This window comes from Bufo bufo, chromosome 3 (genome assembly GCF_905171765.1).
Source record: "Bufo bufo chromosome 3, aBufBuf1.1, whole genome shotgun sequence".
Taxonomy (NCBI): domain Eukaryota; kingdom Metazoa; phylum Chordata; class Amphibia; order Anura; family Bufonidae; genus Bufo; species Bufo bufo.
In genome coordinates this window covers 372,436,904-372,456,816 of record NC_053391.1, presented here as the reverse complement: position 1 = coordinate 372,456,816, position 19,913 = coordinate 372,436,904, and the positions used below count along the sequence as shown (strand labels likewise).

The following is a 19,913-nucleotide window of genomic DNA, read 5'->3' as shown; positions in this document are numbered from 1 at the left end:
CTTTATGATGCTGTTACTTTGGGTCATTAGATCTGTAGTTGAGTCAGGATTTGCAGCTGTAATGCCTCATTCACACGTCAGGGTTTTAGTCAGTGATTTTGAGCCAAAACCAGGCGCAGCTCTAAACGCAGAACAGGTGCAGATCTTTCCCTTATTATACCAATACTGGTTTTGGCACACAATCACTGATGGAAACTACTGACCAAATCACTGACATGTGAATAAGGCTTAATACAAATGCTAAAATGCACCCACAATGAGGCCCTAGCAAGGCGAGAGAAGATTTTAGAATGATCATTTTAAAGGAGATCACTATTGTATCCATTCTCACTGTCCCCTTGTCATTTCAGTCTTCACAGCAGACTGCAATCCCATACTTAAAGAGGCCTCTGATGAGCACAGGAGTGCAGACAGGTCCATTAGCAGCCTCCACTGAGACACTGGAGGTCTTTTACGAACATTTTTATGCCAGTTTTTGATGTAAAAATATTTGCAAGACCCCTTTTTGCAACTTTTTAAAACACCCGTTCGACAATATTTTGTTGCACAGTTGTTTTTATGGGAGTGGCAGGGGCCGGGACTGAAAACAGGCATAAAAGAGGAGTAAGTCAGGGGGCTGGAGTAGTCCTAAATTAAGCAAATCCTTTGGCACTGCTCATTAGTACAGCAGGACTGGGCAGAGGTGAATACCGCACTGTACTCACCGTTTTCAGGTCTTCTCCTGCAAGCGCAGCATACTGTGCTGTGACCAGGTGGCATCGGCGTCCAGAACAGGAGAGGCGTGTTCATTTTTATTGTCTGATCTGAGGTCTGCATGAGGGTCTGATTAACAGTGGGGGTCTGAGCTGCGGTCTAAGTAAAATTGAGGGTCTGTTCTGAGGTCTCTTTGGGGGCCTGATCTGAGGTCTGATTAAAAATATATTTTTTCCTCCTCTAAAACCTAGGTGTGTCTTATGGGCAGTTGCATCTTATAGGGATAAAATACGGTACTTTAAGGGAAGCAGTGGTGCAGTTACCAGCTCGGTCTACTACACAGTAGATGGAGCTGTGTAGTTCCAGTGATGTGGGGTGTCTGACCACAATCAATATGAAAATCCTGGACAATCCCTTTAAGCTGTAATCACACACAGCACTTTAAACAAATAGTAAATAGGACCGTGCAATATTTTTATCAGTGCCACATTTTTCCACAATTGTTGCATAACAAGGAGTATTAATTAGTCTGCGATTTTGGAATCCGTGGCAAAAACCACACTGCAGCCATAATGTGCAAACCCAACATCTCTCTGTTGTATAAGAATAGGGTCCAGCTGACAATACCATTAACCAGGGAGTAATGAAACAAGCTTATTGCTATCTGGGACCCTGTGCATGGTTAAAGGGGTTTTCCCCCAAAAATGTATCCTCTGGATAGGTCATCAGTATCTGACTGGTCTGGGACCCCCACTGATCAGCTGTTTGAGGAGGCACCGGTGCAAGCAGTAGCACCACGGCTTTCTCTCAGCTTAAAAAGCACAGTGCTGTACATTCTATAGTGGCTGTGCTTGGTATCGCTGTTCAGCCCCATTCACTTCAATGGATCTGAGCTGCTCCTAGGCCATGTGACGTTACATGGCTTAGTCTAAACTGCAAGAAGGACGTGGTGCTACTACGAGCGCCATTGCCTTCTCAAATAGCTGATCGTCGAGGGTCTAAATAAAATAATACCTAACTATATTACTAGAGACCCATCGATGGACACACCAAGGCTAGAAAACAAAATATTTAATTTTTAACAAATTATTTACAGAAAGTTTCTGGAGAACGTTAAGTCCACTTGTAACGTTTGTTGGTCATCGCCTTTTCAGTGCGGAAGAGGTAACGTCATTCATATTCACCACAGTCTGAGATGATTATTTTCTGTTTGGACTTTCCATCCTTGCTCCCTTGAGCCTTTTCAACAAAAAGAAAAAAAATATATATGTATCAGACACCACAATAAATTCACCATAAACTGTATGAAAGATTGGGATTTAAAAGACAAAAAACATAGAAATTGAAAACAAAATAAAAATTTTCTTGGGTTAGGAACTTGTAGACAGAGTTCATGGGTGAAAAAAAGATGGGATTGTTTGGATTTTCATTCATGCATACCTACTTGCAGTTTTCACTTTGGCTACCAAGCCTAACAAATGGCCACCACGTCAGTAGTCATTTCATTATCAACACATGCAGGATTATAATGACAGATAACACCTTTGTATGTACATGATCCATCATTAATAATAGAAGATAGTCACAGCTTATATACTCTCCCCTCTTTTACAGTAACCTCTACAGAAGACACACAGCTTGTCATATACTCTGCCATAAAATTAAAAGAGGCAAATTCATGAAAAAATGCCTAAAAGAAAAGCTGTATTTGTTGATTAAAGCAACCAATAACAGCGCAAATCTTATTTTTCAAGAGCACGGTAAGAAATGAAAGCTGTGCTGTGATTGGTTGCTATGGGCAACAAAGATCATTTTTCTTTTAGACAGTTTGATAAATCTCTGCCAGCGAGTGCCCTCCTGTCTCTTGTCTGTAACCCGTAGTGACTGCTCCAAAGCAAAAAAAATAAAAAATAAATAGATGACACCTTCCCTTTAAATACAAATAAAGAACATTTGTGAGGGAGATATGTGAATACTGACCTCCATTTGACGTACAACATCCATTCCCTCCATCACCTCGCCAAACACAACATGTTTTCCATCAAGCCAGTCTGTTTTGTCACATGTGATGTAAAACTGTGATCCATTTGTATTTGGACCAGAATTTGCCATAGACAGTAAACCTGTACAAAGACAGAATTGCTAGGGTTGAAAACTAAACATTTAATTCCAACCTTCTACAACCATAGTAGAGCACTTCTTTTAACCAGTTGCAAGATCCGACTCAAATAAATCATGCCCCAAGAAAACTAGCTGAGACCCCTCAACATCTGTTCATGGCACAAGAATGTCCTATGTAAATTGTGGCCGTTATCCACAACCGTATGGCATGCAAAATGCAGAGGTCTGCCCTGATGATAGAGAAGTTTAAGTAGGACCTGGCACCGGAAAATGCAGGCAGCAGGAAGAGCTGAGCAGATTGTGTATAGGTCTATGGGAAGAGATTCAGTAAAACCTGTAATTTATATATTTAGACATTTTTCTATTCTTATGACTGCCCTATCACTGACAGACAGCTATCTCTGTATACACACTTAAGATGCATTTAGACTTTCAGACAAGCACCAGATTGTCGGGAAAGATGCGTTCCTCCCCGAAGTTGGCTGCTAGTTAAGTGGAGGTGTCCGCTGCATTCACAACCACAGTATGAGAATGAGCAATCGATGCTGCTATTGCTCGTCCTCATACATAATCATTGCTCCTGGGCAGCAGATCGCTGCTTAGACAGCACAACCTGCAGCCCAGGAATGGCGATTGTGGTGTGCGCCGCTCCAATCGTGTCACCCTATGAATGAGCGTTCTTTTGTTATCTACGACACCTTTAGCCAATTATTGGAAACAAACGTTCATAGGAATGTTCATTCCAGATAATTGGCTCGATATTTGGGCTGTGTAAATCTATCCTTACACAGAGAATGCTATTATTACTAATAACACCTCCCCTGTGTACAACTATCAGTGACTGACAGCTATGTATACACACTTACACAGAGAATGCTATCAATCACTGATTCCACCTCCCCGTGAACTGAATTCAGAAAGAGGAGAGATATAAATATAAAATTACATGTGTTACTTAATTTTTTCCACTATACTATATATCAATCTGCTCAGCTCCTCCTGCTCTATAACATGCTGTCTGCAGACTGCACTGCATTTTGTGTTCGCAGGTCCTCAGTTGGCTGCAGTGTAGTAAATATTAAATCTGTTATCCAAGAAAAGAGGTTATGCAGTCAATCACTGGACACAGTGTACCTATGAGGGCAGTAATTGGCTGCAGTGGTCAATGTGTTGATGACGTGACTGGAAGGAAGGAAATGGTTTCGTGAGTGGTAGGCAATTCAATGGGTAAGCAATGCTAATTTTGTTATTTTAAACCATCCACCGTCTGTGCCTCTACTTTTGCTAATCTCGGACAATCCCTAAGTAAACTTTAGTCTGTTCTTTAATAATGTGGTAAAGTAAAAAAAAAAAAAAAAATTTAATTAAGGCACATATTCTGTGCATGCTTACCCACCTGGACCAGTGTGCTTCAGAATGAAGTTCTCATCATCAAATTTCCGCCCATAGATGGATTTTCCTCCTGTGCCGTTATGATTGGTGAAGTCACCTCCCTGACACATAAACTGAGGTATAACTCTGTGAAAGCTGCTCCCCTTAAAGCCAAAGCCTTTCTCGTGTGTACAGAGGCAGCGGAAGTTTTCTGCAAAGTAAGATACATCAGATCACTCTGGAATCTGAGACATAATTCATAAAGTCTAAACGGTCTTTCACTATAATGAATAGCCACACAATTATTTTCATATTTGAGATAGTTGAAGAGAAATCAAACCACATTAAAATGGGTTTCCAGTTTCAAATAAAGCTTAACCCTTTCACTGCCAAAGACGCACATGAAATGCACCATGACAACATGCTTACCGCAGCTATGGAGCATGGGTAAAAAGGCCTAGGGCAGGGATGGCCAACCTGAGGCTCTCCAGCTGTTGCAAAACTACAACTCCCATCATGCCCAGACAGTCTACAGCTATCAGCCTACAGCAGGGCATGGTGGGAGTTGTGGTTTTACAACAGCTGGAGAGCCGCAGGTTGGCCATGCCTGGCCTAGGGCAATGACACTAGTATCTGGGGAAACTCTCCCTGTACAGGCCCTGCTTAGACCTCAGCCCAGGGACAATCCCTGATGGTGGGATTTCCATGTCCTCATGCCTGCCCTATCTGGCCCTAGGAAGCCCTAGATGGTCATAATACCCCTGGATAGAAAATTAGTAAAAAAGACTAAGAAAAGATCCCTTGATCGTAATTTAGTAATAATACTCAGTGATTTAGTAATAATACCCCGACGCGTTTCCCCCAAACGGGTTCCTCAGGGGGTCGATAATAGCTGGATATACTTAGGATGTAGGATAACAATACTTTATCCGAGGGATGATAGCTGAATACATTTCAAAGGTGCAAATCACATACTTTATCTGAAAAATTGGACAAATAAGGCAGACCTAATGAGAGCTGAATAAATCATAAAAGCTGAGTGCATCACATGTTCCTCGCTGTTATAAGCGGTGAATACAACAGATAGTGTGCCCCATTCGTCACCAGACTGCCTCCTCCCAGGTGCTTGATACGGCAGTCAATTTGACCTAATCTTCTAGGTTGTTTTGGAAGCCAACTGAGGATCCCATTTTGTTTCAAATCGCTTAGGTACTCCTCTAGCAGAGAATGTCAAATTATACATGGGCAGCACTGAATTAATGAGCTGCTTCCAATGAGAAAAGCAAGGTATCTTGGTGGCTTCCAGTTTAGAAGGATAGATTTCCTAGCATAAAACATCAGAAGTCTATAAAAGATGCTGCTAAATTTAGCATTTAAAAGATCATTAACAAGACCCAACAGACAATTCCTGGGGGAGCATACTGCAGGAAAGCCCAACCTGGTCTTCAGAAACTCATGTACCCCAGCCAGAGGTGGCAATGACTAAACAGTCCCATATCATGTGCATTGGAGTACCTCTATTCTCACTACAGTGAGTACAGATGTCACTAGTAAGTTTATGCATACACAGCAAGCCGATTGGTGTTAAATAGGTTCTATGCAGCCATTTAATTTGGCACTGATCACAGTGGAGCACCATCGACTGTCAAAGAGAGCAAGATAGCGGTAAGGGCTGCTGCAACATAGGCAGCCCATAGAAAGAAGAGACTGGTCTACATAATATATTCTGACAGGCGGTTTATTCTACTGTTCCATATTGCAGGCTTATGGGTCCCCTTCCAAACTGATCTAGACAGAGATGTCTCAACTGAAAGTTGTGGATTAGAGAGGACTGCGGCAAACTAAATTCTTGTCGCAGATCTGCAAAAGTTCTAAAATAACCATCCTTTCCACCTCATCACCACGACGGCTACTAGGAGATTGACCCCTGACCGCTGTAGGGGCAAAAACAGAGAGAGGGTTTAAATATCCCCCTCACACCACCAGCGTTTCCTGTCCCTACAGAGGACAGGGGCAGAGAGAGTATCCCTGTGGGGAGATGAAGATGATGAATGTCGTAACACCTTACCTGGTGTTCCCCCTGCCCTCCTGCGGTCTTTGTACTAATGCTGGGCAGGGGTGAAGGAGGGAGGCCTCGCTCCATTATGATATGTGAGCTTGCTCCCGGGCCGCGATCTCCCGCCGGGCCTCCGTGGCTGTAGCCGGGTGCGCGCCTAAGTGCTTTAGGTAAAGCGGCAGACGTCACTTCCGGTGGACGGAGGAAGTGACGTCGTTTAGGATGCGTCTCCATTTAGAACTTCGGCGCCAGCAATGCAAGTGCCGAGCGCCTTAGCGGTGTGTGTGAGTGAGCGTGCCGACATGTCGACCGAGCCCCGCTCTCCTGGAGACCCTTCCGTGCCGCCTGCCGTAAGTTCCCCTGTGGGGAAGCGCTTATTGCCCTGTTACTTCTTTTTTAAAGACACTGTACCAGGTTGCTTGTTTCCTCCTCCTCCACCTTTCTGGCTCGGGGCTTTCAGGCTCTATATCCCCGCATATGTTCATCATAGCTGATTGGGGTTATTCCTCCCAGGTCTCTAAGGAGGCTCAGAAAAAAAACAGGAAGCCGGATAAGTGTGTGTCTTGTCTTAAACGACTTCCGGGCGACTACAGCAAGAGATTATGCAAAGACTGTATCTCTAGCGTTATTTGTGAAGAACAGCCCTCCTTTTTTGACGAGTTGAGATCCACGATACACGAGGAAGTAAAATCCTCCTTATCCCAAATTTCCTCCTTACCCAGGGACCTGCCTCCACCTAAAAAACGGAGGGGACCATCTCCTTCTTTATCATATTCAGAGGAGATAGCGGAAAATGCTTCATCCTCCAGAGCCTGGGAGGACGAGGAGGCATCCTCTGATATTGAGACTTCAGAATCAGATAGGAAATTTTGTTTTTCCTTGGACGAAATGCCTGACCTACTAAGGGCAGTCCGGGCCACTATGGGGGTAGAAGAAGCCCCAAAAGCCCACTCCGTACAGGATGAGATGTTCGGGAGACTCCGGGTTAAAAAAAAAAAAGAGTTTTCCCGATCAACGAAAACATACGAGAAATGGTGCTTGATGAATGGTCCAATCCAGAGAAGCGCTTGGGGGTGTCCAGGTCCTTCAGGAATAGTCTATTGTTTGACCCTAACGAAGGCAAAATTTTCAATGAAACACCAAAAATCGATGTTCAAGTGGCAAAAGTCAACAAAAAGACTGCGTTGCCCTAAGAGGACGCCTCCCAGTTACGCGACCCCATGGATAGGAAGGCGGATAGTCTTTTAAAAAGATCTTGGGAAGCCGCTATGTTTAATTTAAAAGCAAATATTGCTGCCACCTCGGTGGCAAGGTCCATGGGGTTGTGGCTAAACGAATTGGAGTCTCACATTAGGGACAACACCCCTAGGGAAGAAATCTTAAGGTCCCTCCCCTTACTGAAGTCCGCCACGGCATTTATGGCAGATGCCTCGGCAGAATCTGTCAGATTTGCTGCTAAAGACGCCGGCCTCTCCAACGCAGCCCGCCGGGCTCTGTGGATGAAGAGCTGGTCAGGAGACAACACTTCAAAAATGAAGTTATGCTCCATTCCGTTCTCAGGAGAATATGTCTTCGGCCCTGTCCTGGACTGTATCTTAGAGAAGGCTGCGGACAAGAAAAAGGGCTTCCCAGAGGAAAGACCCTATAAAAGGAAATATCCCTTTCGTGCCCCCACCAGCCAGAACAAATCTTATAGGGATAAGGGGAAGTCAGGACGCTGGAGCTATCCGAAAGGGGGCAGGGGTAGAAATACCCCTTGCTCCTCTCAAAACAAATCCTCGGATAAGCAATGACGCCAGAGTCGGAGGGAGATTGAAGAGTTTTCTGGATCCTTGGGAGTCCATTACCCCGAACCCTTGGGTCCGGGACATCATAAAATTCTGATACCGAATTGAACTCCCTTCATCTCCCCCAGACCGCTTCATTGTTACCAACCCAAGCTCCTCCAACGTACGCAAGAAGATTCTGCAGGGAATTCAGAGCCTTCTGGAGATGGACGTGATAGTACAGGTTCCATCAACACAGCTAGGACAGGGGTTCTACTCAAATCTTTTCCTGAAGAAGAAAGAAGGCTCTTTCCGGACTATTATAAATCTAAAGGCCCTGAACAAATTCATAATATATCGAAAATTCAGGATGGAATCCCTAAAATCCCTGATTCCTTTAATAGGGAGGGATGCTCTGATGTGTTCAGTAGATCTACGGGACGCTTACTACCACGTCCCAATCCATCCAGACTCTCAAAGGTTTTTAAGATTTGCCATCCAAGACCACCGGGGGGTAACCTGTCACTTCCAGGTTACGGCCCTTCCCTTTGGGATATCATCTGCTCCCAGAGTCTTCACGAAACTGGTGGTCGAAATGGTGGCCTTCCTGAGGCGCAAGGGACTGGTGATTATACCATACCTGGACGATTTCCTCCTGATTGGAGATTCAGAGAGAAAACTCAGAACAGACTTACTAACCTTCCTGTCTCTCATTCAAGATCTAGGGTGGTTGGTGAACCAAAACAAATCGAATCTTCTACCTTCCAGCGCAATCCAGTTTTTAGGGGTCGTCCTGGATTCAACATACCTTTCTCGCACCGGACAAGGTCAGAAACCTCAAGTTGTAGGTCCGACGGTTTCAGAACAGGAGGTCTTGTCCCATAAGGGAAGCTATGAGTCTTCTAGGTCTTCTCTCGTCCTGCATTCCATCTGTCCCATGGAGCCAATTCCACTTCCGATCTCTCCAGTCATGGATTCTCAGAATTTGGAACAGGCAGCAGTCTTCTTTGGATCACACAGTTCTGATCCCTCCAGCGGTGAAGGCCTCCTTAAACTGGTGGAAGAGCACAAACAACCTGTCCTTAGGAGTTCCCTGGGAGAAGGCTCCCTACATTCAGGTGCTTACAGACGCAAGCGAAAAAGGGAGCGAAAGTGGGAGATCATTACTTTCAGGGTTCCTGGATGCCAACAACCCGCTCTCAATCTTCCAACTTCAGAGAACAGGAAGCGGTTTGCAAAGCTCTGAAAGCCGCAGAGTTCCTACTCGAAGGCCAGCATGTAAAAATTCTTTCCGACAATACTACGGCCGTAGCATACCTCTCTCACCAAGGTGGGACGAGATCCAAGAAGCTGATGTCCGTGGCAAGGAAGATCTTCAATTGGGCGGAGTCCCACGTAAGATCCATCTCCGCGATTCACTTGAAAAAAGTACTGAATGTGGAAGCAGACTATCTCAGTCGCCAGTTAATAGACCACACTGAATGGTCTTTAAATCAGGACGTGTTTCAGACTCTAGTAGAAAGATGGGGCACCCCACAAGTGGACCTGTTCGCCTCCAAAAGGAACACAAAGGTATCAACGTTTTGTTCATTGAACCCACGGGACAATCCTTGGGCGCTGGACGAGCTCACGATACAATGGGACTGGGACCTCTGTTATGCGTTTCCACCCCTGCCTCTACTTCCCAGGATAATTCAGAAGCTCAACCGAGAGGATACAACTGTAATACTAATAGCCCCTTATTGGCCGAAGAGGAGCTGGTTCCCTTCCTTAAAAAACCTGTCAATAGAGGACCCATGGCCTCTTCCTTCCAGGAGGGACCTGCTTCATCAAGGGCCAATCTTACACCCAAACCCGAGTTTCCTCAAGTTATCAGCTTGGATCCTGAGGTTGAAATCACAGGGGCTTTCCGACCGAGTATTATCTACCTTGAAAGCGAGTAGGAAGAAGGTTACCTTCTCGATCTATCTGAAGATTTGGAAGAGGTTCTGTTCCTGGATCGGTAACCCTGCCCCAAACTTAGAGGCGCCCAATTTTCAGAAAATCCTGAACTTCCTCCAGCAGGGTCTCGAATTTGAAGGTACAAGTCTCGGCCCTAGCTTGTTTCTTCGATCAAGATCTAGCCAATCACCGCTGGATCAGAAGATTTATGAAAGCAGCTTCTCGGTTACGCCCTTCTCTAAAATCCCGGATCCCCAACTGGGACCTCAATACAGTGCTCACAGGCCTAACACTTGCCCCTTTTGAGTTATTCCACCAAACATTTATCTCTAAAGACCGCGTTTTTGGTCGCCATCACGTCTGCAAGAAGGCTAGGCAAAATTCAAGCTTTATCAATACAAGAACCCTATCTCCGTATCACCGATGATAGAATTATTTTTAAGTTAGATACCGGGTTTCTTCCTAAAGCAGTATCCGATTTCCACCGAAACCAGGAGATAGTTTTGCCTTCCCTTTGTGGTAATCCCTCTAATGATAGAGAATCTAGTTTCCACTCACTAGATGTAAGACGCTCGGTCTTACAGTATCTTGAAGTTTCTAAAGGATTCCGTAAAACCAACAATCTGTTTGTCTTGTTCTCAGGTAAGAATAAAGGGTCTAAAAGCTTCTAGGTCTTCCCTAGCACGATGGATTAAAGATTCCATTTCTATCTGTTATGAGATCCAGGGCCTTCCTTGCCCCTCAAATCTAAGAGCTCATTCTACCCGAGCTATGTCCTCCTCCCAGGCCGGAGCTTCTCTTGAGGACATCTGTAAAGCTGCTACTTGGTCCAACATTCACACCTTTACAAAACACTATAGACTAGACCTATCTAGTTCAGACTTGTCTTTTGGACGTAAAGTTCTTCAGGTGCCCCCCCCCCCCCAGGTTATAATTTTTTATATCTCCTAGTAACCGTCGTGGTGATGAGGTGGAAAGCCGGAATTAGATTTACCGGTAATTCAGTTTCCACAAAATCACCACGACGGCACATATTCCCTACCCTTAATCTAGTTCTTAGTTGGGAGGTTATGAAGTAATACCCTCTTGATTTATTTAATTTTTTCTCACCACCTTTTTCTGTCTCTGTAATTTTGGACACACTGGTGCTGGTGGTGGGAGGGGGGGATTTAAACCCTCTCTCTGTTCCTGCACCTACAGAGGTCAGGGGTCAATCTCCTAGTAGCCGTCGTGATTTTGTGGAAACTGAATTACCGGTAAGTCTAATTCCGGATTTTATAACCGATTAAGGGGCCAGAGCTCATAATCAGGTAAATTTAATAGTTCAGGGAGCTTACAGTTTCTCCAAAGAGGGATAACTGGAGACCAAACCTCAGTCCCTTCTTTCTCCCCAAATATCAGAGTGTAGGAGTTCAATACCACAACTGCAGCCATATTGGAGGTAAAGTAAGGAGTTGGATATGCTCCTGTCCTATACACAAGGTTAGTGAGTGCTTCATAGGAGCCCAATAGGGCAGCCTCCAGAAATATTGCTAGGTTATTGGAGTCTGCTTGAATCCAACAAGTAGCGTAAGTTAAAGGTAAATATTCGGCAGAGCCAGACCTCCACGGATATATGGTGCCTTTAAAGTATCTATTGCCAATCTAGGAACCATGTTGGGCCACAAAAATGTAGTCAATTTGTCAACTTCCCCCAGTTAACCTGCAATCCAGAGTAAGCACCATAGTCAACCACATCAAGCCCCAAGTAAACTAGCATGTCATCTGTGTACAGTGATTTTTCATCGATGCCCGCAATATCAGATTTGCAGCTAATTTCTGTGCTTTGTAATGCGTTTTTAAGCAACAAGACAAGTACAGGTGAAAGAAGGTTTTTATGTGCAGCCAAAAACTGCTGGGTGTATAGGAACCCTTAAGGACACAATCCAAAACAACAGGGATGCCCACCAGCTGTTGCAAAACTACAACTCCCAGCATGCTTGGACAGCCTACAGCTATCTGCTTACAGCAGGGCATGATGGGAGCTGTAGTTTTACAACAGCTGTAGGGCCTCAGGTTGGGCATCCCTGCAATACAACACCAGGTTTTTCGTAAAATAACCCGTAATTGGCAGCTTGCAAAGATAACTTTATTTGCCTTCTCAAAAAGGTTAATTCATTTTTTCTCACCACAGATGCTGTATTCTCTGATCTAGAACCCTTATTATTTACATCCAATACAGTGTGACATCAGATTTAGCTACTAACCTACTGTCATGGGAACAACATCTGCTCGTAGCAAAAAGCGAATACGTCCAGCGGGCTTGTTCCCAATCTTGATATCCATGTACACCTGGGGGTTAGCTCGCACTTTTTTCGGAGGTGGTTCTCCCTAAATGTGTAAAATAGAGGCAAATGCACATGACAAGACTGTGATGGTAAATAAATTCACAAGCATGCATGTTCTGTTAAACTCAATCTACTTTAAAAATTTTACCACGGGGTGAAAATAACACATTAGGTTCCTAATATAACTGATCTCTCTATTTTTCCACAGGCCTCATGCACATGACTGTGTCCATATTTCAAGACTGATTCGCAAAATATGTATAGCTTCAGTGTGCAATCCAAATTTTTCACACTCCCATCAATAGAAAGGGCTATTCTCGTCCAGAAATATGGATAAGAATAGGACCTGTTCTATAATTTGCAGAATTGCCACGTGGATCTGCAAAAAAAAAAAAAAAAAATACAGATGTGTGCATGGCCCCACAGAAATGAATGGGTCAGTGTGCTAGCCGCAAACAATGTGGATAACACACGGATGAAAAATAAAGTCATGTGCATGAGACCACAGAGCTATGAATGCTAGACGACTTACCTCTTGGGCTGCAGGCTTAGGAGCCGCTGTTCCTTCAGCCTGTTCAGTCTCCTCCAGCGTTTTACCAGAGAATTTTTTGAGCCAGTCGTCATCAGACCAAACTATAGTTAACAAATACAAAGATTAGATTATGGAAATTAAACACAAAGCATCTGTAAAATGCTAGATATTAGTGGATCCCACCTGCCTTTGAAGAGCCTTCCTTTAGTCTCATAGGCTTTGCAAGATTTACACGTATTGTCCTACCAAAAAGTTCCGATTCATTCTAGAGGTTAGAGATGAAGCAGCAGTTATTAATTTGAAGGTGAAACGGTAAGAAAATAAACTGCACAATGAACAGGATTAAAAATGAATTTATATTATACCAGTCATGTCTACAACCTATCCACACTACCCTCTTTCAGAAATCACTGTTCATAGGAACATACTGAATCATATGAACATCTTTACAGACAAGCAACTTGCTAGGGAATTATATTTCACAACCTAATGGGATTTATGAGTGATTTTAAAAAGAACCTGTCAGCTGCAATATGCTGCTCTCACTGAGGGTAACATAGCGTAGTGACAGACCTGCTGATATCATTGATCTGTCACTTTTATGATGGCAATTAGTACTTTTAGAGTACTGACCAACCAAACCACACAGTGCGTGCCAGCGCTGAGAGGGAAATAAGTCTCACTGCGTCAATCCAGCCGTGCCTCCGGATAAGGAGTGACAGTAAAGACACTTCTTACTCATTGTCCGGAAGCGCGGGGACAGCAAGCCTCATCGGACTCCTCTTCCTCACAAGCTGATGTGCACTGCGGCGGGTCTATCACTACACTATGCCGCCCTTAATAAGCTGACAGATTCCCTTTAAATGTCTCAACCTGAAAAAAATTGTTCAGAAATCTTTATTAACCCTTGTTAATGTTTTAGTTACTCACTGGAAAATGTCTCAGTGTAGCCTCACCCTTATGACTAGAAGGTTTCAATAATGATTCAATCTCACTGTGCACAGCACCATCTACAGGCTATAGGGGAATATGGCACTACAAACCAGTACACTAATTTTAGTACAATGGGGAGAATTAATTAAAACTGTCTAACATTCACAATAGTCAGGGTCCCAAGTTCTCTGGATGTATGGAGTTGTGTGTGGTCAAGCATGTGCCCTGCCAGTCCATTCATTCACCCTATATGGGCCTGTCACAGGTAGCTGAGTACAGGGCTATCATATTTATCTCCGGCAAAATATTGAAATATGGAAAAATTCCTAAACACCTTCAATTATTTTTAATGCTCATTTTGTCTAGGGGATAATCAGTGTGCGAATTAAAATGGCCCCAGTCATATTTGTATACACAATACATGGGTTGCTTCAGATCTGCCTGCGAGTCATTACAGGGGTTGTCCCAATACAACAAATTATCCCTTATCCATAGGATAGAGGACGAGTCACAAGAACGGAGGCCTGTGCTCTCTGGTCACACATGTGCGCTGCTGTAAGCGGCTGCTAGAGATGGCCGAGCACTTGTACTCTGCTATATCCGGCAGTACCACAAAGATGAATGGTGCAGCAGACATTCAAATAGGCAGCACTGGACCCCTATTCTTGTGAGTGTCTCCAGCAAATAGATCCCCACCAACCAGATACGTATCCCCTTCCAGTGGATAGGGGATAAGCTGTCATAATGGGACAACCCCTTTTAAGTTAGTGGACCAGCAAGAGAGACAGAAAAGAAGACATTTCTGTGACATCTTTAACTGTGTCTCTGTGCCTAATGACACCATTAAGGAACAGAGCTTGTGCAGACACAGCTGATGTGTAAAGACGCAGGCTGTTGTGGCGGGTTAAAGGCTATGTACACCTTTGGAGGCAATTTTTTGGATTTTTATTGGTGCATTGTACTCATTATGAGCTAAAAATCATTTTTTTCAATTGGTCTTTATTAAAAATATGGAGTAATTTTCTCTGTACAGAGCAGAGAAGCTCTACTAGCAGGATCTGAATTTTCTCTCTGTTCTGTCAGGCAGCTAGCTGACGGGCTCCTTATCTCTGCTCTCAGACCTTATTGTTTACTCGGGCAATCTCTATTATACATTTTACAGTAAGTACAAAGTCTGTTTCTCATTGATTTTGTTATATTTTTCAAAATCTAAAGCATCATTGTGAACAAAAATAGAAGAAAATATGGCTGTAAATTCTCTATACTCGCCACCCACTTCATCAGGCCCCAGTTCCAAGACCAGATACATATTACAAAGTATGAGAAGCAGCCCATACCATGTTATCAATAGCTGCAGCCGCATCCTGAAAAATATAAAAATTATTGGTTACCGTATAATTACATACAGCACTTCATAACTGCAAACAAATGCAGATAAAATTATTTAGCAAAGACCCTGTTGTACACACTAAGCATATCTATAGGGCTCCATTCATACAATGGAGGCCAAAGAATGTATGTGTGCCCCCCCGTTGGCTGGTATACTGCAAAAAAAAAAAGTATGGAATAGCATAGTTGGTGTGTCAGTGTAGAAGATATAAAGAAATGGATAGTATATAAATATACTAATGTATGCCTAGACAGTGAGCCTTCCATCAGAGGTATATATTGAGAGCTTTCACCAACGCATATGTCAGAGGGCTACAGTGTGATGTGAACAGACCCTAAGAAGAGTAGCAGGAAAGTAATGGTTCAACTAACCTCTGGGAGCTCAAACTCAACAAAAGCAAATCCTCTGTGTTTCTCTGAAAATAAAACACAACAAAATCAATTAAGGTAGAAAATTGCTGTGACCCAAGGAGTTCTCACAGTGAAAAAAACAAAGCAAAACGGATGTCCTCTGAAGGTTAAAGGGGATATTTTAGATAATTAAGATTTAAAAAAAAAAGTCTCCAAAGCCAGGATGTGTGTTTAAATCCTGCACTGACCCTCTGCTCTGTGTTTACATGACGGCAACATAGCCATATTCCCCATGTGGCCAGAGCATAATGCAAGATGTGTGTCTCTGTAGGGTGACTTTGGGGAACTATTTCATTACCATGATCAAACCCTTTAAGGCACTGCTGTACATAAGATCTACCTTGAAAACATAAAATGTTATTTCAAAAGAGGTTCAGTGAAATGTTCTCATTAACCCTATCAATCAAAGAATATTACATGTAGATCGTGGTATTATAGCAACACCAAGAATCTTAGATTTCAAAAAATACCATGATCCTGATTCTAGGTGCTGTATTTGGGGTGCAAGACTTGTTTGTAATCTCAAGGATGGAAGGAAGGAAGCTTCAAGTGACATCAAGAAGAAAGATTACAGCCTGTTACTATTGTCTCTTCCCATACAGTGTCCATTGAAGGTGAGGGTACAGGAACACACCCTTTACCAAACAAGGAAGACCTGTGCTCTCCTGATTGTCATATTTGGGGGTTGGGCATTTATATCTACTAAGGGAGAAAGAAGCTGAGCAGTTACTCGTCACTTAATGTGCCTAATTAGGGCATTGCTTGCCTCTGTGATTCAATTATCACAGATATTTCATTCTGGTGTATATGTGCATGCATGAACTCTGCACATCTGAGTTTTGTGGGTATGAGGGTATAATGTGCATTGTCTTTGTCAAAAGGGAGAAAACTTTCCAGGCAGCAAAAAGGTTAAAGGAGTTTTCTCATCTCAGACAATGGGGGCATATCGCTAGGATATGCCCCCATTGTCTTATAGGTGCGGGTCCCACCGCTGGGACCCGCACCTATATCGAGAACTGGGCCCTGAAAGTGAAGGAGAGCACACTGCGCATGCGCAGCCGCCCACCATTCATTTCTGTGGGGCCACCGGCTATTGCCGTCTGCCCCATAGAAATGAATGGGAGCATGGGCCGTGCATGCGCGGCACACTCCCATTCACTTCTATGGGAGAGGCAGGGATTAGCGCTTGGTGGTGGACGGCCCTCGGGAAATCTGGGCTCCTCCAACCACAGCGCTTCCCGCTCTGTTCTCGATATAGGTGCAGGTTCCAGCAGTGGGACCCACACCTATCAGACAATAGGGGCATATCCTAGCGATATGCCCCTATTGTCTAAGATGGGAATACCCCTTTAAAAGGCTATGTACACCTTTGGGGGCATTTTTTTAATTCTTGAATTGTACTTATTTTGCGCTAAAAAATTTTTTTTTTCAATTCATCTTTATTAAAAACATGGAATCCTTTTTTTGTGTACATAGCTGAGATGCTGTAGTAGCTGATTGTGGATTTTCTGTATTTTCCGTAATCTGAGGAGCAGATGGGCTCCTTATCTCTGCTCTCAGACCTTATAAAAACCCATCAAGGCTCAGTTATCTCACTGATAAGAATGTGGCTTATATAAGTGTGTATGACCCCTTAGTAGTTTAGAGATAAGTTATTAGATGACTGGTACAAAGTGAAAGTAGGATGCACACAGCTAGACTGTTAACCCTTTGTGACAGAATGGTCCAATATTTTTAATAAAGGCAAATTAAAAATATGATTTTTAGCCATAAATGAGTAAAATGCAGTCATGAACAAAAATTACCTTCAAAGGTGTACATAGCCATTAAAGGCTCTGTCCATATGCCCTATAAGGCCTCTTTCATGCAGTCCGTATATGGCTTTAGAATTTATAAGCCAAACTCATGTAAAAGTGCCCAAGGCTCTATGCAGGTACCTCGGCAAACAGACAGACCTGTCTGATCCTGCAATAGTCAAAGTGGCTGTCCAAGTGGACAAACTCTTCTATTAGGGCTCATGCACACGACCGTTGTTTTGCAGTCCGTTTTTCACGGATCCGTTGTTCTGTATCTGAGGTTTTATTTTCTCTGATTTAATTCCTCTTCCGTTCCGTTATTGCACAAAACATATCAGTGTGTTTTCTGTATTTGATCCGTTTTTTTGCGGATCGGAAACAGTAACTTATTAATCACCAAACACATGAGCAATATGGGCTGGGCATAGCATTTCTACAGTACGGACCCACGAAATACGGATGTGTTCCGTGTGCGTTGCATATTTTTTGCGGACCCATTGACTTGAATGGGGCCTCGGACCGTGATTTACAGACAATAAAAGGACAAGCACTACTTTTTTGCGGAACGGAGACGGAATGAACACAGAGTACCTTCAGTTGTATTTGTGGACCCATTAAAGTGAATGGTTCCGCATACGGTCCGCAAAAAAAAAACGGAAGGGAGGCGAAAAGAAAATACATTCGTGTGCACGAGCCCTAAGGGAAATGTATTACCCGGAAGCCATTCTTTCCACTGGTTTCAACAAGTAAAGGTTATGTTCTGTATAATGAAAGCTTCACTGATTACTTCCAGTAAGGAAATCTCCCCTTGGTCATTTGATCTACACACAGGTGCAGGACTGTGTACAGTCTCAGAGCTGTTACTGAGAGGGCATGCCAATTTATTTATCTAAGTTTTGCATCTGCAAGGGTCTGAGTTCAGGACATGTGTCTGTTTTTTTTTTTACCTTAGTCAAACCGTTTAAATCTTAGTATTCATTTTTCTATGCAATAAGAGAAAAAAAAGGGGCAGACACAGATGGCATCCAGGTGCTGTCCATGTTTTCCACTGACCCACTGAGTAGAATGGGTGCATTCTGACAAAACAGACTAACGTCTACAGGGGAAAAAGAGGACATCTGAAAACATACATAGAATTTAATGTACTATGAATCACTGACTGACATATCCCCGCTATACATTTACCTTCTGCTTACAACAAAAGTAACGGAAGTGCTGGAGTCCGCACACAGCTGACCCAAATGGAACCCATTGACTAGAATAGGTTTCTTTAGGGAGTATGAAATTTAAGCAGACAAAAACTGCCTGTGCCGTTCATAGTGCACCCTGCGCTGATGAATGGCTGGAAAAGTCTAAGGCATAATGGTACACCATAGACTTTTTCCAGGGTGAGGATGCCCACAGAGAGGGCTCTGAATGCCGCCTCTGGCACCTGTGCCATAGGTTCGCCACTACTGCCCTAAACAGTGCTACTGAAGCAGACGTGAGCTAAGGCCTAAATGCTGCGGCTTCTCTGCAGTACTATTGCATGCGTCCATAGCATTTACAGTAGATGGCATTTGAAAAATCTCATCCAAGTGAACTTCGTTTTGCGGATAACTGGTACAGATTAAAGCGGCCTTGCCACACGGGAACAGTCTAAATGAACTCAACCCATGCCCCTGTGGGGGGTCACATGCCCAGAGGAGATTGTAATCCACTTTTCATACTGTAGAGAGCTGCTTCCCTACCAGCCCACCAGATAGGGTGGGGGTGTGTGTTTATGGTGGGGTGGGGTGGGGTTGGGCTCCCATTCTTGACACAGATGTGGGACCCACATCTCAGACATTTACAGATCATCATATGGATATGCCATAAATATCTGTAATACGAATCGCACTTCAATTACATCAAGCAGATGGCAGGCTGGCTAAACCTATCAGGGTGACACCAAGGGGACACACTGCACGGAAGGGGCGCCCACCGGTTTCATAGTCCAGCGGTATCTGAATGTCTGTGATGTCTCCAAACGGGATGAACGCGGCGTGCAGGATCTTCTCATCCACCTCCTCGGCCAGGCCGCCTGTAACACAGAGAGAACAGTCAGCGGATTCCTCACTACAGAATAATGCCGCTATGCACTGAATCTAGTGCCGTATTTTAGTAACTTTTACAGACACTAACCCACGTACAGCACCCGCTTGGTGGCCGCCATGTTGCATTGAATCTCATTACCCTTTACCCTTTCGCGTCATCAGCGTGGGCACGCACGACGTCAGGTTAGCGCTAGAGGGAAAAGTGCGACTCGCGCGATGTCTCCAAACAGGAGTCCTGGCACTGCGCATGCGCCTTAATGGCAAAGATGATTGCTCTACTCCCGATATGCAGTCGTGTCATAAATATAGCTGGAATGTTGAGAAATTGTGTGTGACACTGACAACCAACATGTCTGACATAGGGGTTAGGTGGTTACCCACCGGCTTATACACTTGTTCAATAGTGGGACATTTGAGAACGTCCTGTCAGTGATAAGAGTTGTCACCAAACATTCCTAGAAGTCACTGTGATAGCATAGGCTTATCCCAACTCATAAGAAAT

General features: G+C 43.8%; 1 protein-coding gene across 1 annotated transcript; it reads right to left on the bottom strand.

Annotated features, from left to right (window-relative positions):
• Window positions 1–1,743: 1,743 nt before the first annotated feature.
• On the bottom strand, window positions 1,744–19,625 carry PPIE (peptidylprolyl isomerase E). Its single transcript, XM_040424657.1, has 10 exons — window positions 19,500–19,625; window positions 19,300–19,398; window positions 15,502–15,545; window positions 15,078–15,104; window positions 12,991–13,072; window positions 12,808–12,908; window positions 12,195–12,318; window positions 4,211–4,396; window positions 2,674–2,816; window positions 1,744–1,932 (listed from the first exon to the last, which is right to left on the bottom strand). The coding sequence occupies exons 1-10, from the start codon at window positions 19,528–19,530 to the stop codon at window positions 1,864–1,866; spliced, it is 906 nt and encodes a 301-aa protein (XP_040280591.1). The 5' UTR covers window positions 19,531–19,625; the 3' UTR covers window positions 1,744–1,863.
• Window positions 19,626–19,913: the final 288 nt, after the last annotated feature.

Excerpts from the sequence above, each read along its gene's own strand:
- PPIE (XM_040424657.1), bottom strand. The coding sequence starts at position 19,530 with ATGGCGGCCACCAAGCGGGTGCTGTACGTGG. Across the intron at positions 12,909-12,990 it reads GGAAGGCTCTTCAAAGGCAG|TTTGGTCTGATGACGACTGG; the intron begins GTGGGATCCACT and ends TGTTAACTATAG. Across the intron at positions 4,397-12,194 it reads TGTTGTTCCCATGACAGTAG|AAAACTTCCGCTGCCTCTGT; the intron begins GTTAGTAGCTAA and ends CTTACTTTGCAG.